General features: G+C 35.0%; 2 protein-coding genes and 2 long non-coding RNA genes across 10 annotated transcripts in view; 2 read left to right on the top strand and 2 right to left on the bottom strand.

The window, feature by feature from the left end:
- Positions 1–17: 17 nt before the first annotated feature.
- Positions 18–12,701, top strand: LOC149731733 (histone-lysine N-methyltransferase SETDB1-like). 5 transcript variants are annotated; one of them, XM_089884242.1, is made up of 30 exons: positions 18–194; positions 435–525; positions 579–683; positions 1,026–1,172; positions 1,451–1,577; positions 1,918–2,093; positions 2,230–2,359; positions 2,652–2,811; positions 3,157–3,238; positions 3,567–3,704; positions 3,947–4,064; positions 4,308–4,364; positions 4,701–4,914; positions 5,189–5,258; positions 5,446–5,579; positions 5,923–6,066; positions 6,364–6,488; positions 6,806–6,933; positions 7,324–7,475; positions 8,279–8,445; positions 8,857–8,939; positions 9,186–9,307; positions 9,535–9,586; positions 9,874–9,948; positions 10,013–10,058; positions 10,550–10,687; positions 11,019–11,091; positions 11,241–11,307; positions 11,638–11,876; positions 12,184–12,701. In XM_089884242.1, exons 2-30 carry the CDS (start codon positions 445–447, stop codon positions 12,299–12,301), a joined length of 3,468 nt encoding a protein of 1,155 aa, XP_089740368.1. In that variant the 5' UTR covers positions 18–194; positions 435–444; the 3' UTR covers positions 12,302–12,701. The 5 variants fall into 5 exon arrangements, with proteins under 5 accessions (XP_089740368.1, XP_089740367.1, XP_089740366.1 ...); XM_089884241.1 differs by having other exon boundaries at positions 3,567–3,716; positions 11,022–11,091; XM_089884240.1 differs by having other exon boundaries at positions 3,567–3,716.
- LOC149731726 (uncharacterized) overlaps positions 10,117–27,912 on the bottom strand; it is a 46,937-nt gene continuing 29,141 nt past the window's right edge. The window contains exon 2 of the long non-coding RNA XR_016385655.1: positions 10,117–10,159. This is a non-coding gene — a long non-coding RNA (uncharacterized LOC149731726). The remainder of the gene's footprint in view (positions 10,160–27,912) is intronic.
- LOC149731732 (uncharacterized) lies at positions 12,565–13,653 on the bottom strand. The gene is made up of 2 exons (XR_016385654.1): positions 13,345–13,653; positions 12,565–12,848 (listed from the first exon to the last, which is right to left on the bottom strand). It is a non-coding gene; the product is annotated as an uncharacterized LOC149731732 (long non-coding RNA).
- LOC149731731 (uncharacterized) lies at positions 13,617–27,853 on the top strand. 3 transcript variants are annotated; one of them, XM_089884275.1, is made up of 22 exons: positions 13,617–13,726; positions 13,931–14,085; positions 15,328–15,496; positions 18,831–18,916; positions 19,046–19,186; positions 19,902–20,063; positions 20,132–20,336; positions 20,584–20,728; positions 20,913–21,063; positions 21,643–21,736; positions 21,985–22,089; positions 22,148–22,260; positions 22,545–22,682; positions 22,896–22,983; positions 23,229–23,329; positions 23,546–23,679; positions 23,819–23,957; positions 24,144–24,279; positions 24,519–24,705; positions 25,098–25,174; positions 25,266–25,372; positions 25,501–27,853. In XM_089884275.1, exons 2-22 carry the CDS (start codon positions 14,023–14,025, stop codon positions 25,735–25,737), a joined length of 2,778 nt encoding a protein of 925 aa, XP_089740401.1. In that variant the 5' UTR covers positions 13,617–13,726; positions 13,931–14,022; the 3' UTR covers positions 25,738–27,853. The 3 variants fall into 3 exon arrangements, with proteins under 3 accessions (XP_089740401.1, XP_089740399.1, XP_089740398.1); XM_089884273.1 differs by having other exon boundaries at positions 24,516–24,705; positions 25,101–25,174; XM_089884272.1 differs by having other exon boundaries at positions 24,516–24,705.

The raw sequence follows: 27,912 nt of genomic DNA, 5'->3' as shown, positions 1-27,912 counted from the left end.
ACAGAGGAAGGAATAAAGGAGGAAGATTTGAACATCCATATCGATAAGTTGCACGAGTACAACGAGGTTAAAGACGCCGCACAACTTGTAATTGGTCGTTTAGCATTGCAGCTACAAACCACCACACGACAGCTCTACCCAAAGTTTGGGCTGAACTTTGAAGATTAAAACAATTATCTTGGTACAGGAAGGGGGTAAGTTTCTAAAAGTGTAAAATTAATAGAATAATAAGCATACATGATACATAGGCATACAGTATGTATATACATAATCCTACAATTTAACTTATATTTTTACTTTTTAAAATAGAGGCTAACTTCTTATATACTGAACAACTTGACTTGTAAGTGGATGGCAATGGCAAATGAACAAAACGTATCATTAGTTTTCCAGTATAGCATACACCATGCTTGATCAGTGTATTGTTTTCCCAGCATCATTATCATGGAGGATCAACATGACTTTGAAAGTTTTGTAACTGGTTTTAAATCAAAATTCAACGTCGGGTTTGACTTGGATGAAATGGTAAGTCTGTAGCTAAATGCCAAACATGACTTGATTGATTCTTTATCCCACAGTTTCATAGTGTAGTAAGAGAGGGTCTGGACAATTTAGGATATGACCTGAACCTTGATGATACATTTGAAGACTCTCATAAAATATTGGACAATGTAATCACAGGGGTAGGTATGTGTTGTATTTATGTGGGGAATAAGCTTTATAGATTGGGTGAAGTGTTGTTACCATATCTTTCATCTTTTACATAAGTTCTTCTTTTTATTTTAGTATAAGTGTTATGTCTGGCAGAGTGGCAGCATTCAATTTAAACATCATGTTTGCTTGTTTCATGTTTTTTTTTATTATTCTATACAGGCCCAAAGGGCTTTTATGTAAAACACCTAATCTGAAATCAGGAACTATACTGTAGTTACTATATATATTTTACATCATGTTGCTAATAGTATCATATTACTATAGTTATACGATATTATATTACTGGTCTATATTATATATATATTTCACAGCTTCCTAAAGTTCAAAGCATCTTAAACAACATCGACCAAGATTTGTCGGTTCTTGAATCTGAAACTAAAATATTTGATCGACAACTCATGAAACTGATGTCTCCTGACCCTGAGATTATAGATGTGGATGCCGAAGATGAAAGAGAAGTAAATATTTAATGAAATAGATTTGACTGTTATACTGTGGAGAATATCTATCAGGTGTACATATAAGAACACTAAGTGTTGGCCTAATAGGCCAAATTTGGCCTAAATCCTAGCCTAGGTCTGTTAACAAGGGCCTATCATAGAGAAAAGATTATAATGTCTCTACTTGATTCAGTAATGGTAGGGTCCTATGGTGTCTCATGCTATTGTGTGATGTGTATTCTTAGCTGAACAATTTCTTTGATAAAATAAAGTTTTAAATAATGTTTATTTCACAGGTTTTTAACTTTTCTGCTTCAAATCCGAAAGTAGGAAGACCTGACACATCCATGCCAAATATCTCAGTCATACATTCCACTTCGAGCAAAGCTGGTACCTCGAGTGCAGCTACGACTCTTGTCTCAGGTTTATTCTGGCCTAAATATCTGTATTGTAAAATTTTTTACAGGTCCTAAGAAAGTGTATGTTTAAGATTTTGTGCGTATATTATGAGTTTTCTGATAATCTCATATGTGATGTAATAATCAAAATGATAACTTTAGTAATTATTACTTTATTAGATGTAAAATTGCTTCAGTATTTCATTTGTTTATAATAATTTAAATACATCATTTATCTTTAATGTTTTGACTGGACATAAGTAATAAGTATGACACCCCCTATTTAATACACAGGTTTTACCACTGCTATGACTTTATGTGTATGTTTGATTAATGATCTTTAAATGCTTTAATTTTGTTTGCAGGCAAGACTACAAAGGAGGAACAACCAGTTAAAGCTGCAACTTCAGTTCCAATTAATGGCACACTTGGTGAAGATTGTCTCTCTGTTGGTATGAGGGTGCTTGCTTTCTGCAAAGAAGAATGGAAAGAAGCGGTCATCATTGATATTTTAACAAATAAAGGAAGGGCAAAGTACAAGGTAAGTTTAAAGTATTGTGACTTACAAATATACAACACTGTAAAATTTAAGGGTTGTCAGTTGTTTAATTTTTGCCTAACATTAAATCTTATAATAAGAAATATTTAATTACTTGTTTAACTTAACAAATACACAGGTTCGCTTTTTATCCAAGCGTAAAACTTTTCTCCTAATAAGTCATCTGGCTTGTGTGGACACGTTTGATACATTTGGCAACCTGGCTATTCCTGCTGGATCAAGGGTTGCTGCAAATTATAAAACTGAAGGTAATCTCCACATATGCATTGATTTGTGTGTGCTGTGAAGTTTTTATCTTGCTTCGATTTCTTTATTCTGTTATACTTACACATTAGTTTGCATGTTACGTCATATTATGTGGATTCAAATTGGAAAGGATTTTAATCAAGCAATATTACAAGTAAATACATTACTATTTCTATTGTGTTTTAAGTGTTGAGCTCCTGCAGCATTGCATGTCATGGAATCTAAGATTTAGCCCCAACACATAGTGTGCTATGATTCAGCCATTTTTAAACTAATTCTTTCCTAATGCTCTAGGTATATATTCTGGTGTAGTGGCGGAAGCTTCAGATCGTAAAGTGAATAGAAATCGATATCTTATATTTTTTGACGACGGATATGCCATGTATTGCAACCCACGCCATGTGTATCTTGTCTATGGACCTCAGACCAACGTATGGATTTACATAAGCCATAAGTGAGCACATTCACATATAGAGTAGTAAGGTTGTGGAATATTTTGAACCTGGGATCACCCCAACATAGGTGTTACGTTATTCTGTAGAAATAAAAAATTGAAAGCCCAATTTTTACGGTAATTGTTTTTTTTTAATGTCAACTCTTCAGATAATTGCAAATTTAATTCAGATAATTGCCTCTACTAAACTGCTTGGGTAGAATGTTAGATATCAGGATTAAAGTTGAACCGCGAAAAGAACTTGTTTCTAAATGTCAAATACAGATCGGCATGATTAAAATTCTAATTGAAACTTTTAATATTTAAGTTGTAACATTATTAAAGTTTGAACATTGGTTGTAACAGGCCAACATCAGATTATATAAGGGATTATCTCTCCACACCTGAACGTCCAATATTAACACTAAAAGAAGGACAATCTTTAAAGGTAATTATATAATATTTTTTTATTATCCTTGTGTATAATTTTATGTTCTTCTATTATTATTCTATTATGTTCCCCGTTTGTTGTTTTGTTTGATTTTGCACATGCTAACATGCATATACCAGAATATCTTCAATACTCCAACTAAGGATATATATAGTGTATATTTAAATAAAATTATTGGGTATGAAAAAAGGAGTGTTAAACGTGGAAAATAATCTAGTTTTTTATACTAATTGAGCCGTTAAAAGATTATTTACATTATAGTAGCAGAAGTAACAGAAAATAACACGTTGTCATCAACATAAATACTGATAAAACTTGACTGCAGGTTGAATTTGAAGGTGAATGGCACAAGGCACGGTGCATGAAGGTGGATTGCAGCCTCGTTGAAGTTCTTTATTTATCCGATAACAGCAAGGAATGGATATACAGAGGCTCACTACGTTTGGAGCCTCTCTTCAGACAAGTACATGGATCAGTATGTTTTAATTGCTACTTTTTGTTATATATATATACTATATTATATATGTTGAACATTTTTTTCACTATTAATTGGTTTATGTAGTAGTGTTTTTTGGCTCCACTGGGTATATAAAACAATTACATAAGAAGGTAGTAGGTACTGCAAAATGTGAAATTAATTTTCCTTTTTTTTCTATAAGTCAACCATTATTTATATCAGCCCAAGTAAATTTCCCTTTTTCTTAGCAAATCAAATCCGAGAAACAAGCAAACCCGAACAGGATAGCTCGCGCACATACTGGTATGAGGAGGTCACACATAGAATATGCCATCATAGATTTAACAAGAGATGCCTCACCACCAGGTTAGTTATTATATAAACTTACAATGTTTGTATATACAGTGTATTCCATGACTTAACGCAGAGGATCTGGTGCTACCAAAACATAACAGATAAAACAATACAATTGGTTGGACTTCATCTGTCTGTTAGCTTTCCTTAGCACCAAATCCTTACTGTGTTTCTTTTCACAAGAATCACTCAACTCTATGAGTCCAGATCAGGTTTTAACCTTCATTTAAATTTTCTAAATTCAATATCTTTTAGATGAAACCAGAAATGTTAAACCTGAATCTCGTATCGAGAAAAAGAAAAGTATAGAAAGTGAGTTAAATATTGTTTTATATATACTTAGTACCTAACGTATCAATAAATATATTTTTCAAAGTATAGTGCTATTGGGGTAACACAGGACTCCTTTAGCAAATAATATCCAAATGTTTCTGATCGTGTTTTAAACAAATTACAACGATTTGTGAGAGTCATGAGGATATGGTGTTGAGTGAAAAGGTGTCCTGCTCCTATCCTATGCATGTTGTTTTAAGAAAAATAGATATAAAACTTTTTTTTATCCAGTAAGTCTTGAGTCCTACTACTATAGGTCATACTTCCGTTCCAATAAGTCCTACTGATTTTTAATACATCTATTTCTTACACCAGAGAGTTGGGAAGCTCCTTGGAACCGATCCCGAGAGCCAAGGAAACTCAGTGATCATCGAACTCCTCCTACTCGCCTCCCAATGTCGTACACGGAGATGCGAGGTGATGTAGATGTAGCGAGTAGGCTTGAACAAACTCTCAATCAGTTGGAAGGGAAGCTTCAAGTGGAGGGGAGGGATCGGGGTGACAGAAGCAGGAGTAGCGAGCCAACTATGTGAGTTAGTTTATTGTTTGCACTGAAACATTAATTACAATATCTGTGATTATTCATGTAACTGTAATAAATTCTTCGAATTTGTTATCTGACCCTGACCTAGTGCTTATACAGTTAAGCGATTCTTGTGTAAAGAAACAGGCAAAATATATATCCTTTTATTATACAATTGATTGGACTTGTTTTTGTCCGTTATGTTTTTGTAGCACCAGACCCTTACTGTTTTGTTTTAATTATATTGAAATATCTATGATTATCTTCCATCTTCTTCCAGGCATTATGCTGGGAAAGTTCGAGCTTCCAGAAAATCTTCAGATGACACGAGGCGACAGAAGTCCCCATTAGTGAGTTTGGGTTGTTTTTAAAAAATGATTTTGTCGGCAAAATCTTGAGCATAGAAAGATTTACTGTCACCATTTAACATCGTGGTGGTTGGGTGTTTGTACTTTAACTAAAGGATACATGGTTCGATACTGATGTGGGTATGTGTCCTTGAGCAAGATACTATTTAATCTACTTTATGTTGTTCAGGTTGTACCAGATGATTGCATTGAAAGCGATATATCGAACCGTGTTGTAACTCGACAATCTGCTTTGTATGTTACACACAAGTGTAATGAATTTTGCGTTTTGCCTTTTAAAACACAAGAGTCCAAACTGCATGGGTAATTGTTGTTTATGTTTATAAAATCTAAATTGCTGGAATATGATATGTTATTTCACAATAGGATGGGTTATTTTTACCCAAAATTTAACATTTGCTCTCATAAAGCAAAACTAATTGAGCTCCAATATTATATTTCCCAACTCCCTGGGTAAATTCCACAAAATATCTATAAATATTTTCCTAAATACTTGGTTTTTTAAATTTACACAATGTGTTCTGTTAACGATCTGGTGCTACTAAAACACCACACACATAAATCGCCTAAATGGCATCCTCAGTCTGTTATTCAAATTGTACTGATTCTATTAATATGTTCTGATCTTACCATTATGTAAACACAGTATAAACCCCCTGATGAAACCCTTGGTAATGGGATGGACTCGTGAGATAAAACACACCAAGCAAATTAAATATCGGTCGGCTTACCATGTGTGTTATCGTGCACCTTGTGGAAAAACATGCAGAAACATGGCAGATGTAATGAGGTATAACTTACCTTTTATTTATTATTTTAAAACCGATAGCGAAGGTTGTGTGATTTAAAAAACGAAAAGAAGGGAACTACCAGCAAAACTACAGTTGTTAAAACACGCTATGAATAAATTTAATTGTGTACCAATTAAAACGCATAGCTGTTAAATATGTTGTGAATGTCTGTTATATTTCGATTGTTAAGCAATATAGAGTATGTAACTTTGTGTTGTGGGTAATAACTTTTTTTATATATATATTGATTATTTTTTAAGTACTTCCTGTTCCACCATTAACCTTATATCCACAAGGTACATATTGGAATGTCGAATCAACGAGTTAGACATCGATCACTTTTGTTTCAACTATAAAGTTCGAACACAAACCGACCCACTACCAAACCACGATCACAAATATTATTCAGCAGATTATTCAAGTTAGTTTTGTGAAACTTTCGTCTAAATCCCCAGTTCCATTGCTTGGGACTTTTGCTGTATAGGATAGATCAAAGCTTGCCTAACTGGGGGTCTGTATCAAATTTCAGGGGTCCCGAGACTTTTTTACACACACGAAAAAGGTTATTTAATTTTGTTCTTATACAAAACATTGTCCTATCCTGGTTAAAAAGCGCTAACGAATGTATTTTTCATAAATTATCTCAAATTTCTAATATGCAAACGTGAACATTAATTAGTAATATGTGTTGTATATTACCAATTCTACCTGTGTATAAATATCAGCATTAAATAACAGAAGGTAAAGAAGACATTCCAATAAGTTGTGTCAATGAAATAACTAATGAACCTCCTCCTAAAATGCCATACACAAAAGTTAGAGTGCCTGGAAAAGGAGTTAAAATCAACACATCTTCAAATTTCATGGTAAGAAAATAAGTTTGCAAAATGAATTATTTTAATATAAATAAGTGTTCAAATAGCGAATTTTGAATTTTAATATGAATATTTTTGTCTTGGCTTTGCAACCTTTATTATTGTAATAAAGTGGTATAAAATCTCTATCTGTATCTTTTTTAGATTAAATATTTACTGTTTTATTAAATATTTTTTGTTTATTCTGCCAATAATAAACATTGTCTATTATAAGATTAGAGACTCACTAATTAATAAGGACCTGGTGCTACAAAAACTAACAGACAAAAATCAAGTCCAATTGTTGAATGTATAATAAAAGGTATATATATTTCGGCTAAACGGCACCTTTTATTTAAACGGAACCTGGTCGGCCCGTATTTAAAAACTTTGTTTTCTTAGGTTTGCTGTGACTGTCCAGACAATTGTAGAGACCGATCTAAATGTCCATGTCAACAACTAACTGTGCAAGCCACCACATGTTGCAGGGGGAGCAAGATAAAATCAGATGCCGGATATAAAAACAAACGTTTGTTCTCGTTTCTACCAACAGGGTAAGTGTAGTTTGAATTTATTCACAGCAAGGCAGAATGTTTGTTATAATATAGTAGGAGAATACGTCAAGAACAGTAGTAACAGCGGGATAAAACTTACAAAATAAAACCGTGAAACGCTTATTCTCGACTGGGTCTTGGACCCAGATCTGACTCTTGCATTCCTATTGTTTATTGAAAGTAATGTTTTACAACTTTGACCAAATTGAGATTCGGCCATCAATGAAAAAACATTTTGAAGAAAAATTTAAACCGAAAGCTCTTCACAAACAAATTTCACCCAATGTTTAAATTATGGGTATTTTTGGGTAAATGTTCATAGTACACGCGTCTGAATAAAAATACATTCTTTATGTTCTCAACTCAGCTATGTTGGTTTTCTTGCAAGTACTAAATAAAACAGAAATAACGGCACTGCGTATAATTGCGCGTCAGTTCTTGCGCTCGTCTTCAATTAATTCTAAACTTTCAATTGCTGTTATGCGCGCTATACCAATCTTAATCCAACCAAACACAATTATGTATGTTTGTATACTGTCTAACGTATTTCACTGACGCTACAATTCATGTCATGGTTACGATACACCTGTGTAAAATCGGCAAGTTTGGGCGGCCAAAACGTTGTCGTCATGTGTTTTGTGCATGGAAACTCCCTATCGCATTTATTAGGCTAAATGTTTTAGTTCCGTTATTGCTTTATTTGCATTAAAGTATAGCTTTTCATAACCATTACCTAATTTTTTTGTTACTATAACGTTTTTGCAAATATCAAAACCAGGGACTTAATTTGTTATAATTTTCAGTGTCTATGAATGTAATCCAAAGTGCAAATGCAACATGCAATGTAGGAACAGACTTGTACAAAAGGGCCTTCAATGTCGTCTCCAGCTTTTCAAGACGCACAAGAAAGGTTGGGGAGTTCGGTGTTTGGATGACATACCACAAGGATCCTTTGTTTGTATATACACAGGTATTTATTAACAGTTTAACTATAACTGTGGTGTATGGTTGGGTGAAACTTGTTTGACCTTGCATAGCGTGCAAATTAGTAATTTATATTTAATGTATGGCTGACCAGACAACCATATAGAATCATTGGACTGAGCAATTGCCGTTAAGTATCTTGTCCAAAGACACATAATGCCCACACTGATAGCCGGCATGAAGCCCCAAACCTGTATTGTGTGCACTAGTGGCAGGTGTGCTAACCACTGTGCTACAACAATGGACAAATAAACTATCCAACCCTGATATGATATGACACTAACAGAAAATCAGGTGTGAAACAAGAATGTGTTTCATTTCGCTTCTAAATGGGCATAATTACAATTTAACTTGTTTATAAGGTAATGATTTGTAATCATACCTGGTTTTAATACAGGCAAGATACAAACTGAGGAAAATGCGAATCAGGAAGGTTTATTGAATGGTGATGAATATCTGGCTGAACTCGACCATATTGAGGCAAGATCTTTGTTGTGATTCCTTTATACCTGTCTGGCAACCTATTATTGACCACTGTTTTATTCATTTACTGTCTAAAAACCTGTTACTGACCACTGTTATGTTCATTCATATACTGGGTTGGAGCAGCTTTTATGAGGTGTCTTACCCAAGAACATGGTCACCAACAGTGGTAGCAGCATTGAGCATCTAACTATCTGATGTTTATCGACAAACATAAATATTCTAAACAAACTCTTTTAACAGGTTGCAGAGAATGAGAAAGCTGAATACAACGACGACGCTTCAAGTGGTTTTAACTCTGGTAGCGATCAGAATCCATATTCAAGTGATGATGAATTTTATTCAACTAAAGATTTAAAAGACAGGTGTCATTTTGCACATCCTATGTTTTGGTCTATTTTGTACAGAGTTTTATATATTATCAGTTGAACATTTAAATATACCAATAACTGAAATAAATTTCGCGTGTCTGACCCTGATCTGCTGCACATAGTGTTGAACAATTCTTGTGTAAAGAAATGCATCACTTATACCCTATAATCATACACCAACCTAGTTCATAAACGAATTTAAAACTTAATAATTGTTGCAGTGACTTTCCTGCATCATCAGAAGCTGTAGGTCCCAATAAGGAACCTGGTGAAGTAAGTTAGACGTAACAAACCAACCGTTTTTTTCACATTAGAACTTATTTTAACACGGAGATACAGCACCACATTTCATTTATTTTGCATCGGTGTCCTTAATCAAGCAGCACAACTTATCACACTTTTTGTTTCTTTATTTTCCATCATATCTTGAATATTTTTAATTTATAAAGAATAGAGTATTAGCCATGCATGTTGGATATACTGTACAGTTCTATATATATTTAGCATGTTTTTATAGCATGTACTGCATGAACAATTAACTTTCTTGCTTTTGTTTCAAGTGTGTTCGGGTGACACTGAAGCGTGATAATTCATCCACATGGCTAATATGCCCCGATAATAAACCAGACGAGCAGGTGTTTAACTTTGCTTCTCTTAGTTAGTTAGGTTCCTTATTTAAGTCTCAACTTGTTTTTGCAGGCCACTGACAAAAAGCTTGTAAAAAATGCAAAACCAATGTTTTCAGGTATTGTGTGCTTACTTGTAATGAATGAATATAACTTACTTTATCCTCGCGTGGCCGGAAAACGACAGTCGTTATCACACGGGTTTAACACCTCGTGCCAGCTTACGAGTTGCCATGTATGTTACTTTGTGGGTGATTATTTTTTGGGGGATTTTTTTATGTATGGCTGATAATTTGGACAACCCATTAGTGCCACTGGGTTAATGCAATTGTCGTTAAGTGTCATGCCCAAGGACACATACCTCCACAATGGTAGCAGCAACGAGCCTTGAACCCATTACCTAATGGTTACAGGCAGGCGCGCTAACCACTACGCCACGGCGCCGGACAAAATACTATGAAAGCGCAACAAACAAAAACCTAGTCGATCCATTTGTATAATAAAAGAGATATATTTTACCTAAATGACATCAACAGTCTTCTATTTAAAGGGTCAGATTCGCGGATTTTATTACAGTTTTTGAATGGTTTAACTACATTATCTCCTCCAGGAACAAGGAAGAAACTTGGCTACTCCATCAACGTGTCCACCCCTCCATCTGTCCTCACGGAAGAAGTAAGAAGAAGAAGAGCCAAACAGATGGTTCCACGACATAATGTTGCCAATGTTTCCGCAGATTGGAAAAGTGGTAACAAATAATTTGTTTTACTGTAATAATTTTCAAGAATCTGACCCATGATCTGGTGCTCATAGAGTTGAGCAATTCTTGTGTAAAAAATACAGCAAGGGCCTGGTGCTACGAAAATGCAACAGACAAAAATATAATCCAACCAATTGTATATTTGCATTTGCACATATTCTACTCTAGGAATGTGCATTTGCACATAGTTTAGGAACTCTTTAACTCATACTTTTTAATACTTTTCAATTACATTGTTAATTCTTGCCATGCTTTTTGCTGTAAGGCAAGTTAACGAAGATTAAAAACAATTTCAAAATTTTTAATATTCTTTTTCCAGCAGGAACTGGTATGCAGATACTGAACCTAAATGATGAAGACACCACCGATACAGATTCTGATAACCCAGATATGTAAGAAGTGCTTTTGTTTTCTTTTTATATGTTTTGTTACTTCTGCTATCAGGCAGAATGTGTAATAATCTTTCAATGGCTCACCTGTTATGAGAAGCGTAGTAATTATTTGAAAGCTTAACATGTATTGTCGCTTATGTTTGTTTTAGAATGAACAGTTCAATCAGGAAGGTTCCTACTGCAAGAAAGTCTACTGGTGGTTCCAAAACAATGAGGGTAATGCTATGAATTGTTAAAGCTCAAATACTACTACTGTAATCTATGCCAGTTAATGTTTATATTTATACTGATGAAAGTGTTTATTTCTGTGTAATTGTATTTTATGTTTGCTTTAACCAGTGTGTGCTGTATATCATTTCCATATTGTGTTTATGTATTATTTCTATGTGTCTATTTATTTTATGATGACTATGAATTTTTGCATGATGTGATAATAACAGTTTTTAAGGCATACTCCTTTTTGGATAAAGGCTTTCTAAAAAAATAGCTTGCTGTGAAATATTGTCACCTTCTAAGCAGAACAATCAGTTTATTTTTAATTCTCAGGTCGTTCCATCAGTGCTGCAGAACGAGGAAAGTAATTCTGACAGTGATGAAGATAAACAGGTAGTGAACCCAACAAGAAGGATGTTCGGCAATGATGGAGTGTTTATTATCGATGCAAAACAAACTGGGAATCTTGGCAGATATCTCAACCACTCATGCAGTCCAAACCTGATGGTACAGAACGTGTTCATTGACACGCATGACTTGCGTTTTCCATGGGTGGCTTTCTTTACAAACAGGTTGGTTGGCTGAATAATCTTTTAACGGCTCATCTGGTATAAAAAACCTAGCATATTTCCAACGTTTCGTCTGTCATCCGGCAGGACTTAAATTTCTATTCAATGTATGGTAGTTTTATTTTATTCAGCTGATGCTATGCTGCTAAACCCTCTTAAACTAAAATGTTTACAAGTTGCAATGCATTTAGGTTCAACAGCCACACTTTTTACCTGGCACTCTTTTAATATGGTTTTTATCTATAGCAACAACTGTCGTTTTGTTTCAATACTTTTATCTTTACTGTTAACCACCCACTATCTCCTTTAGCATGGTACGTGCTGGGACCGAGCTGACCTGGGATTACAACTATGAGATTGGGAGCGTTAGTGGGAGAGTTATTTATTGTTACTGTGGTTCAACAAAATGCCGGAAACGACTTTTGTAACAACCTACAAACTACCTTTTTACTTCATTTTGTTCCTTGCCAGTTTTTGTAAAGTTGAAACTCTTGTAAAAGACAACTCGGTAATTCAGTAATGCTTTGTTATTAAAAGCCATTCAGTGTATTACCTGCAGTAAATGGAATCTATACACATTTATCTGGTCCTCATTAATCATATTACTGTATTTAACTGATATTGTCAAAAATACTCTCCTACAATTTTTAGATACATATATAAATTATATGCTAGTTTTGTGCAATAAGAATTTGTGTTCGACTGAATTTAATCAGTAAATTCAAGCATTCTAAAAGAGCAGGTATGAAGGTTTTAAATACAGCAATTGTTGTCACTAATTCACAATTGTTGTGGATTCAACTGTACTGAATAAATGTAACTGATTTATCCATGCATGTCTGCGCAACAACAGTCGTTATAACATAGGTGTTCTGTTTCATACACGTCATGTCTGCTTAGAGTAGTTGCCATGTATGTAACTTTTGTAGGTGTTGCCATGGTGCGTTAACTTCATACGTTAATTCCAGATGAATTCTGTTAAAATTATAATAGTTAGAAGTGTAACTAAAAATAGGCATTAGTTGACTTTAAACCAAAGTCTTTTTAGTACTGCCTCAGAATATTGTGCAATAGCAATTTCATCACAGACAGTATTTAAATAATGAAAATATCCATTAGTTTTCAATACGGAGCAACTCAGATTGAAAACTATTTTGAATTTTCATTATTAATTCAAATTAAGGTTATCCTCAATGTCGCATCAACGTATTTAGAACTTGTGGGAAAAATAAAAAAAGTCATAATTTAATTTGTAATCATAAAATGTGGTATTAGCAAAACGAGACTTTGCACACATCTCTGTGTAAATCAATGCTTGCTTTTATACAATAGATGCTTTAGGCTGTCGTTTAAGCACGTATCGAACACTTATTCGAACATGTCCTGAAACAGCCATATATTTTGAGTTAATATATAAGTAAAAACTAGGAAAATGACGCAGTTGCCGTTTTCGTAACATAATTTAACTTACCATCTAGTTAGTTGGTCCGCTTGCTGCTAAATGAAACCTAAATGAAAGCGGGAATCTGTTTTGTATTTTGTAACATAGAAATCCGGTCTTCCCTTTAGTTATAAAGTCCCTAGAAATCACTATGAACTTTAATTTTGCTCCATAATATCTTAAGTTTTATCTTATCGGCTGAAGTCTAACAAATACAGTATATGTATAATCAATAATATATACACAGCAAAATACACCCCTAATTTAAAACACACATGACAAAAAACACATGATTTCTACTTTTAACAAGGGAATTTCCCTTCGTGAAAAATGATTTTCGATTTTGATAATCCAGTTTTAGTCGATTTAAAAACTCGAAATTTCAAATGTTTTTATCAAGTGAATAAAACAGGTGCGTGTGTGTGTGTGTCTGTACCTCCTTAAACAAATATTGATAAAAGTCATTATTTTTTTTAGCCGAAAACAGTAGCGTATACCGAAACAACTCATGTGGAACATAATTTAAATATATTTATTACAAACATTTAGTAAAAAAACATGTAAATTTCCACTCTAGTTTTGATTTGAATAATCTTTGAGCTAAAATTCCTTCTAGGTCTCATCGTAAAGCCACGACATACCAGCCAATGATGCTGACGAACTCTTACCACAAGGAGCAATATAGAGCAGTAGCCTAAATAATCTCAAATGTCGGTTTGCGGCTTGGGTTTTGTGGTAAAATTTGTGGTTAAATCAAGCCGCGCGTGGTTGGTATGTTTTCTCTGGTTTCGTTTGTTTGTAAAAACCTTATTGCATAAATAATCACCCAGCTATTAAGAAAATGTGATACAATTCCAGGTTTTAAGTTTGCTAAGTAGAAGATTGATTTAGTGGTTAAGCAAATTTAAGACAGCTATGTAAATACCAGGATATTAAATTTATGATATCAAAGGTTATTGTTTATTTAGAAAAAATATGATATTTTTATGCCTTAACTGATAAAACGTAAACAAATGAACCAATCAACCCTTAATTTGTATAAATATTTTTATTGTATAGGCTACAATTTTTTTAAATATTAAACAAAATGTCAACATGCAAGTACAATAAAGAAAAATGCCATATGACCAGTATTACATACTTTCTGTTAATCCCACATACAATTTATTCTAATGGTATTAATTTTTTTACAATATTTGATTAAAATAAAACATAAGTTATGTATGTTGTATGTAAAGATAATGTTCAGTGTATTTTGTTAATTACATTCTATGTTTAAAAATATATTATTCAACCTTTTAACTTTAGATTGCAACCAACCGATTAAATATAATAGTTGTAAAAACTTAATTTGTAATTTAATATCTGTCTTATTATTGCCATGGGATTAAACCACCACTGTTTTTATGAATCAGAAAACCACATATGTGCTCTCCTTATTTCATATTCGGATATTCCCAGTACAGTATAAGTGATATTTTTGTAATGGTTCCCAACATTGCCCTGACCTAGACATGTTTACCTAAAGTCCAAAACCTACTACAAAAATGTATCATATTTCAACCAACTACTTTTATTGTTCGCAATCCACTGTTACACTGGAGTGACTTGAGTTCATTCCTTTGTTATATGGCTGAAATTGAATCTCATCAAAACAGCCTGGTGTTTTTGGCAAAGAATGTGAAAATTTATGGCAGATTAGCCATGGGTTTCTCTTTTATTCCATTGTTAAATACTTTTATATTTGTTCCGCCAGCTTTTAGTATGTTTTGACAACCAATGCAACTTTGCAATGCACAATTATCGATACTTAATATTAAATAAGAGCTATGATGTGTATTTCTAACTTATATGAACCCAGCTGGCTCCATTTACTTCATAAAAATTGTAGCTTGTTTGTTAAAATGTCTCTTGTTGCCATAAAACATACTATCTTAAGTGCTGGAAAACCCACAGCAGTTTATTTATTTATTCACCGCTTTTTTATGTAGTTTAAATATTTTACCGTTTCAGATATTTTCCCCATGTGTATTTTTGAAGTTTTTGATTGAGTTGGTTTTTGATACCTGTAGCTCAGAAGATCTCCATCGGGAGTTGCTTCATTGCCGTATCAGCACTAGTATGCTGACTAGGAATAATTGGTTCTGTTATTTGGTCTTAATTGGAATTACTATAGGAGATAGTAAGTAATGTGCATGTGGTTATTTACCTTTTTATTACAGCTTAAACTTAAGAACTATTCAATTTTGTGACGATAGTAAATTTGTTTCTGTGGGTTTTATTTGGAATATTGAATATCCTAAAGATCAAATAAACATTATATATACGAATAAAATCAAATTGTTAACCTGTTAAAATAAAATCTAAGTGATGCAGAAGAGAATTACATAATGGCTATTAACAATTAACTCTCATATGTGTGTGTAATGTTTTAGCAATTCATTACAAAATCTATGACATTGACTGTACGTATCACAGTAATCATTTATAAGGGTGACTGGGCAATACTTGTTTGACTTCTTATTATCAGTTGAAATCGCTGCAATGCGGTCGCTGCGGTTACTTATTGTCAATATGTTTACAAAGAAGTACTTAACATATGTTTGTTCTTTGGACTGTCGCAAAAACTTTGGTTATACTATAGTGCCTTACTATGGATTATGTAACTAAACTTTAATTTATAATTGAAGTCATTGCTATGCAAACTATTTTGTATTAGAACGTCAACAAAGTGAGTAATGTTTTGAATGTTAATTTCAATAAATTGCACTCGTATTAATATCATTGGATTGATTGATCATCAAGGTAAAATACGTCTATAAGTGTCGCTGGCTGGAAACCATCTTAAGTACCTTTTGAAGCTTTAGTCTGTTGGTCAATGCCCAGGGCAATATTGGTGCATTGTGTTTATTGCATCTTAACAGTAATGTTATGTATAGCTTTAATATCATTACTTCATTAGTGTTAATAATGTGTTTTTTTATAGTTTTGTACAAACGGTATCATTACAATGGTGTTACTATAAATTGGCATTGGAATTGGTTTAAGTTGCCATTCGGTTGGAGATGTTAATAATGATGAGACATTCTTATTTATAACATATATTGTTACATTGTGTTTTGCAGTATATCTATCTAATTTTGGGCTCACATTGGTAATGGCTTACATACAGGAAACATTGGTTTATGAAACCGACATTAGTGACCACAAACTGTACTATCATCTTAAATGTTTATTTTTGTAACCTTTATTAGCGATTGTTAAAAGCAAATTCACACATGAATGAACTTATACACACAGTGGCCACTATTTGGAGTAAGTTAGCATGACTGTAATTGGCAGAAAAGGCTTATTTTGTCATGCTGAAAATTGTTAAAGCTCTAATCACTACTATCTTGTACAGAAATCACATTCTATGTTCCGCTCAATGGTGGCGACTGTTCAAAGCTTACACAAGTCATTACCATTCATTATTTTTCCATATTGAACAAGAAATTTGAATTATACTTGAGTATCTATCATACAGTGGGCGTTTATAACAGATTTTTGAAAGTGAACTTTTTCTAAGATATATGTTAAGTTATTGGACATTTATTGGAGTACTGTGTATCAGCCTTATTAATTGTTGATGTAAATCATTGATGGCTCGCTGTAACTCATCTATAATACATGATCCAACAATTACTTTAATAACATGGGGCGTTGGGCTAAGGGCGTTGACCAATACATGCTCTAGTTAGTGAATCCACCGCGTGTGAGTAAATAAAACTATGGTCAAAATAAACAGGTTTTCCTGTTGTGTTCTTGTCAGCGTCAAATGAAGGTTTAAAACCCCCAAGTCCACGGCATATATTTCTTTGTTGACGGAAGCAAGCTGTTCATTAATGACAGACCCACAACGGCAGTATCTGGTTTTGTTTCCACTGCATAGTAGCGCGCATAAATTATGCACGACTTCGTCCAACTAAAGTCTATTAGACCGCTCCTTGGTCGTAAATAAGATACGCAGAGCGAGCTTCGGTTAAACTGAAGAATAAAAACCGGCGGTAAAATCGCTCTCTTTATCTGACCACAACGACCACGAGGTAGCTAGCGGTAAAAGTTTAATACGAAACACCACGTTTGCAATTCTAGTATTTTGTGATCACAATGAACACTAGTTACGTCATAATCCACGCGGCGATCGTGTTATAGTCGCTGTTCCAACTAGGCGGAATCTCGTTATCATTTGCTATTTTACTGACGCCAATCGACCGTGAAAGTATTATCCATTCGATTGATTGCTACTGTTTCAATTCTTCCTTACCGTTCCGTAATCGTTTCTTGTTAATTGCGTTGTTTAGCCAGGAATCACTGTCGGCTTTATTGTTGTTTTGTGTTTTGTGTGGTGCAGCGGTGTAAACAAGCAGGGTGAAACGCGGTCATGAGTTTCTGACGTTTTGATGAACTGAATTTTAAAAACTAGTTTATTTTGTTAGGTCGTGGTTAAACGTGTCAGTGAACTAAATTGTGGAAACGATATCTTTGTGTTTAGCGGCTTGAGTTGTAGAGGCTCTTAACCGCGCCAGGCCATTCCTCTTGAACATTGAGGCGCGCGAATTGTGTGCGAAAGCTGCACACTCATGCGCCCAAGGACCGCTCGGCACACACACGACATACTACCGAGAACGAGTCTGGTTTCTCTCAAGTCACTACGACCGCAGTGTTATGCTGCGTTTTTTCAAGCCGACGAGAGGCTCGCCTGCTTTAATACGTCCGGACGGTGAAACGGGATTCTCCGGTCACTTCAGGTTTTAGCGCGGTCGCCTCTCTCTTTTAACCATACGCCCACCGAGTTCTTTTTCCTATTGATATTTCGCTTGTCTTGTTTGTGCGAGAGCTCGTCGTGATGTTTTCTCTCTTCCAGTTATCGCTTCGAGCAGGACAAGAGAACTCCGGCGCGGCGTAACACAAATACAATCGATCAATTTTCAAGGCGCTGTAACTGCTGTCCTGGCTTTTCGCTTTTGCGCTGGACAGTGGGAAACTTATCATTGAACCATGCCTTTAACAAAGACACGGCACTGCGATTAAAGCGCTCGCTGTACATTTCCACTGGCTGTCATGATTCCAGTGCCATTTGCGGCAAATCTAAACCACCATTAAGCACACTTATGTAGGATTACAGTTGGATTATTTCGCGCTTTGTTTCTATGTTAAAGGTTATAAACTGTCAAGATAACCACTTATTATTTTAAAGTAAACTTTCCATAAAGGAGGTATTTTACAAAAATAATTTAAACTAATAGGTAAAACTTTCAAATTATTTTACATTACTTTACATGCAGCTTTATTGGTGCATTTCAAACTGACATTTCATATTCGAACCGCAAAGTAAATTATTGGCCATGTCTTATCTGATTAATCATAACAATTTATGCCTTTACGATATGTTATTGTTGTGATTGTAGCAAAACATCAGTTTGATTTTGTGACAGAGTTTAAGAACCCAAAACAATAACAGAGTATTTTCCCAGGTTCCAAAGCAGACAAAGAACCAAGTGGCTCCAGGCTGTCTACATGTCCGATTGTTTGTCCAGCATGTGCAGTGGACCATATACAGGTGACTCTTCTATTCGAATTTCATTCGATGGAATGTAACTAATGCTTCTGTGGTGGTTAATGGAAGATTGTATCTTAATTTATTGTTTTGCTTTTCATTCTTTCTCTAATCTTGGCAACAAACACACAGGGTTTTCGGCAATCACAGTTGCCTCGTGACAAAATAGGGGCCTGTGGTGGCAGCGGCGTGCTTGAAAAACCAACTGATACTGTACCGGGTCTTTATGTGGAGAGACATATAATTCATGTAAAGAACAATGTATCGGAAACAGTAAGAATCATATTTCTTCTTTATGATATTCATATTTCCTTGACATTTTTACATATCCTAGGTTTTTGCATTACATTACTCTCAGTTTAAAGTAGTGTATCTTTGTGTCTGAACAATTTTTATATAATTGTCTTCTGCAATTAAATTAATGGCCCATTAATACAGTTGCAATTAATATATGACAAGCTAATGTAAAACAAACATTTGTTCTCTTTAAATATAAATAGGCTAAACATGTATCTTCATTGTGGCTGCAATCTATAAAGGCCAACATCAGATATCAGAACAAATTGACTGTATCTCTTTTTCACAGCTTTCAAATATAGTAACAGCAACAATGTATCCAATGCGTTTGCTTTAATAGCTGTATTAACATGCCAAATGGTTACCGATTAAAAGCATCCTGTATTTATTCTGTCACCGACAAAAATCTCTTTCTTCCGTATGGCATTACTCCAAGTCTTAAGCACATAAGTTGCGCCCTTATATCTGTGGTCTTATGCCCTGTTTGTTGTTACCATAAACCAGCCTCAATAGTACATGGCTATTCTTATGGGAATTGTCTTCTTAATGTCCAATTTGGTGTCCGGGCTAGACACTAACTAACTAAGTCCAACATTTAGACCCTTGGAACCCCACTTAATATTAAAGCAGAGTGCCCTTGCATTATCTAATTACTAGAAAAGTATCCAACTAAATTTATTCTTAATTCTAGATATACCTCAGTTTTCGCGATAATGGCACTGCCTCCCACTTACCTCGAAACCCTAGCAGCATTACTATTCAAACACGTTACATAATTACATTGACATCAACTGTACCTATGAAGTGGGTGATTAGCCATGAACCTCAAGCAAGCACCAAATATGTGTTTTATGTAAGTAACTGAAACTTAATTGGACAGCTTTTTGAAACATACTTATATGAAACTATCTACTTTTGCAGCTTACTTATGGAGGGAGCATTTATAACTACAAGACTGGCGTAAAAATTGATGCAACTTATTTTGGAAAAATACAGCCTTACATGAATCCTGACCAAATTATAGATGTAGTTGCACAAGATGCTTTCAATTCTGATGCAGTCACTTCATTCAGTTACTTGCAGCAAGCTCACTTTATACAGTTCACTCTTGGAAGCTACAATCAAGGTGAACTTACCTAAATATTGGTGACTATAACTGTAAGCATCTAGTGCCACAAAAACATAACAGACAAAAATCAAGTCCAAATAATTGTTTAATAAAAGACAAATATTTCACCTAAATGGCATCGCCAGTCTATTATATGATAACTTATAGGAACTATAGCTGTATGTGATTACTGAATACAGCTGCATGCAAATATCGGCTTTCAATTGTTACCATTTAAGTAATTGTATCACTTGTCATATTGCAGATGCCTTATGCTCGTCATATGGCACGTACGAATCCCCGCAAAACATTGCAGCTTCTTACTTAATACACAAAAGTGGTGAAGGTTGCGTCACTGAAGCTGCTACAATTTCTGACCCAGTGTATGTTTTGCAAATTCAGAACAGACGGTAAGTTGCACTGCTGTTATTACATTCAATTTTATCTCAACCATATGTTTCCCTAACTTTATATTTCCTCACTACCAGCTGGCACAGTGCATTACTTAACTGTTAAATGCTTAAAAACTATGTAACATGGTTACCTTCGATCTATCTTTTCGTATATTGATCAAAATGTTTCATTTTTCAATAGAAGTTTAAAACAAATAGTGCTGCAATTGGAGGGCTTGTCATTCCTAACTAAAGGCCAGAAACTGACGCTTGTGTTAAAAAGTAGTTTCCCAGTTGAATGGAAATTAATTGCGGACTTTGGATCTTCTGTAGCTTCCGATATGGATCTAGTGGTGTGTATATTTGTTTAAGAGATACACAACCCAATTATTAAAATCGTTTGTATGGTAAGGTGGGGAAAAATGGGACACCTTTAACACATAATATCTGAATATCCTGATTGTGTTTTACGGTTTATGGGAGTCGTAAGGATACGGTTTTATAATTTTTTGAAAGTTCTTTGTTTACCACCAAATGGGACAAGAAAATAGTATGAATACATGTCCCATCTTTCCTCACCCTACAAAACATAACCTGCAGGCAGAATGCAATGAACCAATAATAACACATAAAAATATTGCAAAAAATGCACATACCAATGACAAAGGGAAAACGAATACTTTATTACACTTGTTCACTGGTATCAGAATAAAAATATGTGCTCTGTTACAATATAAATATCATGCTGTTTCCGATTAACTTGCGTTAGATATTAAAAAAGGAAATAATTAAATTTCCTAAAAGGGTATTCTAATAGGTGAATATTTTAATATAGCAACACTTACAAATGACTTAATTAAAATATTAAAATTGTCATTTTTTGTTGACAGGTAAATTATCAGTGTTTTCATTTTTATTTTTTGTTTCCATAGATTGAGTCCAGTTGTTCTGTAAACACAACAGACCTCTCCTTTGAGAATAGAGCTTCTATTATTGTGAGAGATTTCAGCAATTTGGACGCGGAAGGTAAGTGACAGTTTTAAATTTTGCTTCGGAGTCATAAAAACATTTTCTTGCTGTAAGAGTGGAAAAAATGCGAGGGATTTTGCCCTCAGGGGTTTTGTCGAGGTCAGAAGCTAGCGTGGGCTTATTTCTTTGTGCGCTTGGCAAATGTTTTGCCAAGCAACAGTTTCTTAAAGTGTACAATCATTGCATCAGCATACTTAATCATCAATCAGAACTGAGAAATGAAAACATGCCTTTCTAATTTACAGGCTCAAATTTACTTGAAGCAGCTAACACAGTGTATTCACAAGTAAACGGATATTCTGAATTTAGTGGTGATGTCAACTTTGTTCGGATTAAAGTCGCACAAAAAGGCAAGTTGTTGAAACGCCACCTTTATTGTTTAATATGAACTTTGTTCTGTTCCCACAGTTCCCAAAGTGCCAGATGTATCTCAAAGACAGATGATAATGTTAAGCAGCACCTTCAGTCATCATTGCACTCAAGATACCATTAATGTGTTTTGGAACGGTTTCATAATTTTGGTATGTGTTAATTTGAAAAACTTTGACAATTTTAAAAACTTTTTTGGTTCTTTAAATAGTTACAAGTTTACATTTTTTGAATTACCGGACTAAATATTCCTAATGTTTTACTATGCTACTACGGTAAAGCAAAACATTGAATTGTTGAAATGCTATTATTTTGCATGCATACCTCCTACTCTGTGGGTGTATGTTCTAACCAGCACTAATGTCAAACAAGTTCATTATTACCACACAGCTACACTTCTCTCCCACAGGAATTCATGTTGCATTTTTACTTTCAGGACGCCAGGTTGGTCATGCAGAATTTAAAAAGTTCTGGTTGTCTAGCTTACTGTGAAGATGAAATTTCGTGCACATTGTCGGCAAGGGTTGGGGAATGTGGAGTATTTAAGAATGAAAGAAATCAGTTGCAAATACAAGTATGTTGTGCAAACATTGGTATCTCTCTAATAGATATTGCAATTGCAAAATTCGACCACCATATTTGTGTAGTGGATGAATAATTTGAATACCACTGTTAATGAACATTAGGTAATGCAGATTTTCCCGTTATTTTGCTCTATTTCCCATCATTTTCACACTTACTTCCATTCAATGGACACACCCAACATTTCAAGCTGTTTCCTCTTTAGGTCAGTTTTGATTTTGGTCGAGACTTGGATGCAGGACTTGTCATTGTTGGAAGGAAGGCTTTCAACATCACATGCACAATTCCTCCAGGTGGTTAATCTACATTAATATGTTACCTTTTTATTGGCTTGGTGTAATATTAGGTTACTATAGAATATCATGTCCTATTGAAATACCACATCTACCTATTTAGTAGCACTCGGTATATGAAATCACTCACACAAGATCTTTTTGGCAACACACGAATTCTTCACATAGTCATATTCTAATTTAAAAACTAACAAATATTTTATCAAAATTTTACACCAAATTTTTCAAATATCTATTTTTTCCAGAAATCAAGATGCAAGCCTACCCTGATTACGAGAGAACTCGCCCGATTGAATTTCCTCTTTCCCTCCCAGATTCAGAACCAAGAAGAAATATTTTCATTGAGGTTTGAAACTTGTTTTTTCACTACTACTAGAAGAATAGTCTTTATAAAATTATACAATTTTGGCCAAAATAGTCTTCATAAATTCATACATTTTTTTGGCCAGCCCTGGCCTAAGTCCTAGGATCCATGGCGCGCCACGCTGTTGGACGCCATTCACATAGCATAGAATATTACCCCAGCACCACTAACACTAACCCTATGGTAACAATTATTTAGATATCAGCGGACACAGATGAGGACACGGGTATGGGGGTTCATTTAGATGAATGCTCAATCATCAAGCACCAACAATCCACAACCAACAAAATACAACTTATCTCTGGGAATTGTCCTGTCAACCAACATGTTAGGTGGGTATTTATAACATGGTTGGACTGCCACTTATTTAACTATTGGAATATTTATAAGCTGTAAAATAATTTACTGTCAATTGGATTAAAGACTAATTCAACACATAATTGCAATAAGTGACAAGTTATCTTGTTTCAGTTTCATGGTCCCACACACCAACATGCACAAGCAAACCTTTACTTTCCCATCTTCAATGTTGGATGATGGCAGTGTTGCCAACTTCACAGTGCAGTGTTGCGCGTTTCTTTGCTCTTCTATTGGAAATCAATACCCCAAGGTAGAATGCTGTTATTGCTTAATAATTGGTAGTTAACTAAACAAATTAATAAAAATTGTCGTGTCACAAGTAGCATGCCTGCCTATAGCCCGTAGGTTACAGGTTCGATGTTGCTCCCACAGTGTGTTTTCTTGTTGTTGCCCTGATCGCAAGAAAATAATTAGGTTCATTCATTGATATTACCAGTGTGCCAACGAGCATGGGATGAATTGCCGGAACGCTCAACCAACAAATCGAGTTTGCCACGATGATAAATATGAGGTTGGACCGTTCCTACATATTACAACATCTACACAAGCAATGATAATTGACACTTGGAAAGGTTTGTTTATTTAACTTATTCGATAAACCTGTTTTACATACAAGTGTATGTTAGTTACCATATGCTCCACATTTTTATTCTATAAGCTTTACATTACTGCATGGTAGTTGCCAGCTATTATTAAGTATTGCACATTTACCTGAACGTGTTATAAACCATAGTTATTAGCTCATATTCAGTGTGTGTTATTTACATTGTCAAAACAGACATTAAATTTTACATTAAATTTCCTACAGAAGAAAGCAAAGAGATGAAAATTGAGTTAAAATACATGCTTGGTATTTCATTTGGAATGTTCCTTGTGGGCGTACTCCTTGTTTTTACACTTTGTAAAATACGGCAACATTACAAAAGAGTTCCACGTCGTGCAGCAACAGAACAAGATCAATGTTTGTTGAACAATAAATGTTCGTACACGCATGCAAGGTACGAATGTTTTGTGTGTCACTGCATAAGAGAACATAATTTTTACTCATCTTTCCGAAACTGATAGCGAAGATCATGTAATTTAAAAAACGATGAAGAAATCAACAGCAGAACAATAGTTGTTAACACATGCTATGGATAAAAAGCCTGAAAAAGAATGTCAACTAAAAATCATGGCTGTTGCATATCTTGTGGTATTATATGTATGTATAGCCACGATTTTTAATTGACATTCTTTCCCACACCATTTGTCCGTAGCAAGTTTTAACAACTGTTGTTTTGATGTTGATTCCCTTCTCTTCGTTCTTTAAAGTACATGATCTTTGCTATTGGTTTCAATGTAACGTACTGACCATTATTTGAAATTGTATAGCTAACATGTTTTCCCACAGCAGCCAAAGTGAGAGTGGTGAAATATCGAGGCAGACTCTCTACGTGAATGTCAACAACAGATCGAATAAAATTATGGGTGAGTTGGTTGAGAGAATTATTTGAATCTTTTAAAAATATTTTTTTAAATTTTCAAAATATTGTGTTTATTCAAACATGGTGTTTTGTAGAGAAAGAGTGCGGGAGTGGGAAGAGTGAATACATGGGACTGTACCACATATCCCCGCTTGTGTCTCCTAATTACACCGAAAAACACATCGTGGAGGTCGTTGGAAAGGTACGAATGTAACTTTTTTTCCTTTTTTATGCCGCCATTGGTGGCAGTGTTGAGCCTTGAACCTGTATACTCTCGGCTAAAGGTAGGCGTACCACTGCAAGTTGAAATAAACATTGAATATTTTCCAGGGGAAGCAAGAAGAAAGTGAATCACCATTGTTAGGAACCTGCCCGCTCGAGCACAGAAACTGCCGAGCACTTACCAACACACAAGGCAAAAGCAGGGGGCATGCCGATGACACCTCGAGTGCCGACAGTGGTGTTCCTGTTGAACCTGACAAATCAGAATCAAGCTCTATTACATCACAAACTGCTGCACAGGTTTTCGTCAGTAACTTGACAGACATGAAGGAGGAGACGGTCTGATGGATACAAAGCTAATTTCTGCTTGACACTTTTGCTTGACAGTCGTCCACAACTTGTACATATGACGACGACCCCTTTGAACCGTGATGACCTCTGCCACCCCTTGTTCCTGACCTCATTTTTTATTATTTAATGTTTCTTAACTTCACCTCAAACCATAAGTTAACTATACTCGCCGATGGGCCTCACAACATATTCTTATATTTGTATGACGAAAAAGACATCGTGCTTTCCACAGCGACAAAACTTTATTGCGCGCTTGAAATACTTGGTGCAACTTTATTCCAGTCTCTCACCTCACCAAACCTTGTTCCAATCACAACTTAATGCTCCATCAGCAACAAACATGTTGGTACTCCCATCCCGAAGGTCACTATCTTTTCTCGCTGTTACTTCTCTCACCTCAGATTCTCTCCATGTTTCCTTGCATGGGAGAGATGGATCTCTTCGTGTCCCATCTTATTCCTCAGCTCGCGTGTTTAGTTTTTCGTTCAACACAGAAGACGGAAACATTCAACCTCTTTTTCCCGTGGCATCGTATACCTCAAGAAGTATCACCCGATTTTTCATGTCGTGTGTTCTTTGTTTTCACTTTTAGCTCGCTACTGATCCTGTATGTCTTGGGAGAGACATGTTACTTCCGAATTCACTCAATTTGGGTTTCTGATCACGAGAACCGTCCTCAAAATTGGTGTTCTGGCAATTGCCCCTACCTCTTACAAGTGGATTCCTTAGCAATATTGTTTTATGATTGCTGTTGAAGCATTGCTTGCATTCGGTTACTTCACACGCCACTTCCCAAATTTCAACAATGCTTACAAGAACCTCTCAATTTCTGGATGAAACCTCATACAGTTTGAATGTTTGGTGATATTTACCATCAAGTTCACATTTATTTCCTTATATATCAAGTTCCATTGTTACTCAACATAAAGTTCCAAGATAAAATGCAATATGTTTCCCACAGTTCCAAATCGTGATCTTAATTTTTTTACAGGAGCAACGTTGTGCCTCTGCTTTCATTTAATCACCTTCTTACATTTTTAAATCATGTATTCTTAATGAAATGGTACAGAATTATGTTACCCACACATGCCAAGTTGCCCCAAATTTATTGAACTCAAAACTGAATCTATTTCATATTTTATGACAACCAACATGAAAAGTGTTTGTTTTTGCACAAGAAAACAACATACTTTGTTCGATTTATGAAGCCACCTCAATATATAAAGCAGCGGTTTTCTTTTTCTTTCTGTTTATGTTCACCTCTCCATGACCACTACCTGGCCCACAGTTAACCATCGACAAAAATTTGTACAAGTTTGATCAAAATCAGCTGAATCACTTCAGGCCCTCCTGTCATTGCCGGTTTTATTGCTTTTACCCAACCAGTAAATTTTCGAAATAGCTTGAAAATGTAGTTGCTGCGTTTTATGAACTTTCTCAGCTGTTTCCATGCTATTTCCGGTATTGCTTGTACTCAAGAAAAGACGAAATCCAAGTACAATGTTCCACATATGTTGTGTTGTTGTTATATACCTCTTTTTTCAAGCGCGATTTTAGCCGTTTCACCATTTCAACAAGTACGATTTTGTGTTCAATGTACCGACTACTTTACCAAACTCAATTTTGTGTATGTCGTTATTTTCTTGTTATGGTATTGTTCATTGTAGTCGCCTACCCAAACATGGGTTATACCTCTGGCTTCACTTTTGCTACTCGCACTAAATTTTTTATTACATTTTTTAAAATTCCTTTGGTTTTCTCTCATTTGGCTGGGCGGCTACTTTATTTGTTTAATGTATTCGTGTGCGAGCATCTAGCTTGCAGTGACCTTAAATACCTCATTTTTACGTCGGGGCGATGATATAAGTACCGAGCAAAACCGGGTTTTTTATTTCCACCCCTGTGCTCGACACGGCACATGGGGTCCGGTAATCTTTACATTGCACCATCCCCTTTGTAGAATCTCGTTTATTGCCTCGACCCATGTGCACTAATACAAATTGTACTGCTCGTCCTTTTGGTCGGCGTGCTTTGTGAGTTGGTAACCTTGTCATTACGTGGTGTAATATTCGGGCAAGAGCATTAAACAACAAACACAGAAACACCAAAATTTGGTTCTTTAATTTGACTGAGTGACACACAAAAACATGGGCAAAATATAATAAAAAA

Source organism: Ciona robusta, chromosome 9, assembly GCF_009617815.1.
Source record: "Ciona robusta chromosome 9, ASM961781v2".
Taxonomy (NCBI): domain Eukaryota; kingdom Metazoa; phylum Chordata; class Ascidiacea; order Phlebobranchia; family Cionidae; genus Ciona; species Ciona robusta.
Note: the sequence above shows the minus strand (reverse complement) of the source record. Positions and strands in the feature narration are given on the sequence as shown.